Source organism: Aplysia californica, unplaced genomic scaffold, assembly GCF_000002075.1.
Source record: "Aplysia californica isolate F4 #8 unplaced genomic scaffold, AplCal3.0 scaffold00048, whole genome shotgun sequence".
Taxonomy (NCBI): domain Eukaryota; kingdom Metazoa; phylum Mollusca; class Gastropoda; order Aplysiida; family Aplysiidae; genus Aplysia; species Aplysia californica.
The window spans coordinates 1,143,479-1,144,874 of NW_004797318.1; the positions used below are offsets into that span (position 1 = coordinate 1,143,479).

Below are 1,396 nucleotides of genomic sequence, written 5' to 3' on the forward strand. Positions count from 1 at the left end.
GAGTGGTATAGATAGATAGATAGATAGATAGATAGATAGATAGATAGATAGATAGATAGATAGATAGATAGATAGATAGATAGATAGTATAAAAAGTAAAGGCTTCACGATTATGTTTTAAAACGGTTGACTGTTGAATTTATATTTCTCTAGTTACCATAGTAACCCCTTTTTTTGAATCTAGTTAACAGCATCTCAAACTTGGCATGTGTATAGCAATCTTGTCCCTGAAAGGCTAAGACAAACGAAATTACATCAAATTACCTTTCTCTCTTGAAAAATCGTTCTCAAACCATCTTTGTTCATTATTGTCTGCTCATCCTGTCATCTCAATCAGAGCTTCTTTTTCGAAAATTGTCCATTTAATGAGTCACGTTCTGTTGACATTAGGGTTGTGTTAAAAGCAATTTTGTTATATTGTTATTGTTGCGAGATTTCTTCAGATTTTAATCTGGAGAGCGAGTCTGTCCTTCTTCTTCTCTTCGTCCTTGTCCTCTTCGTCCTTGTCCTCTTCGTCCTTGTCCTCCTCCTCCTCCTCCTCCTCCTCCTCATTATCATCATCATCATCATCATCATCATCATTACTTTCGCAATCATTTCAGTCAAGTTTCCATCTTTAAATCTCATTTCAGAGCAAAACGAGTAGCGAGTACCTCAAGCTTATCATGGATTACATACAACGAACCTGCTTAAACAAAGCCATACTCAAGGCCCGGATGAAGAGCTTCCTCTCAAAGATAGACGTAAGTCCAGGATCTACTTTTAATGTTCTTTTCATTTTAAATTGTTGCATGGTTTATGTTTGCTTTCCCCTACTGTCCATCATCATCATCATCATCATCATCATCATCATCATCATCATCATCATCATCATCATCATCATCATCATCGAAAAAGCAGATTAGGGAGGGAGAGTCTTGTATAATTTTGAGTTGAACAATATGCATTAAAATTGTTTTTTAAAACGGCCTAACGTTTCGTCTCAAAGGCTTCTTCAAGAGCGACTGGTAGTAAAATTAAAGACATACCTGTAATATATAATATAAAGGAAAAGGGACCTAACAAAGAGGGTTATTTAATCAATTATCAGGCAGACGGTGGTGATGGATTGAGCATACCCTCAGTCAGGAAGTCAGGCAGCTGCATAACAAGGAAAGTGTTGGATTGAAATACACAGGGTAATAATATATCAAGGGGAAGACCACGGGGAACCAGGAGATGAGTCACAGAAATTGATGTGTACACAAAAAAAGTGGGAAGACAGGGGAGGCTAGCCCAGGATAGGGAAAGGTTGAAAGTATTTGTTCGAGACCTATACCCTAATCCAGGGTGAGAAAGGCAAAGATGATGATGATGATGATGATGATGATGATGATGATGATGATGATGATGATGA

The 1,396-nt window shown here is 37.4% G+C and overlaps 1 protein-coding gene across 1 annotated transcript in view; it reads left to right on the plus strand.

Moving 5' to 3' along the window:
• The window catches only part of LOC101858923, a gene marked incomplete at its 3' end in the record, with an annotated part of 20,375 nt that extends 19,632 nt beyond the window's left edge, over positions 1 to 743 (plus strand). The window contains 1 exon segment of the mRNA XM_013079315.2: positions 633 to 743. Within this exon segment, the coding sequence (XP_012934769.2) occupies positions 633 to 743 (111 nt within the window).
• Positions 744 to 1,396: the final 653 nt, after the last annotated feature.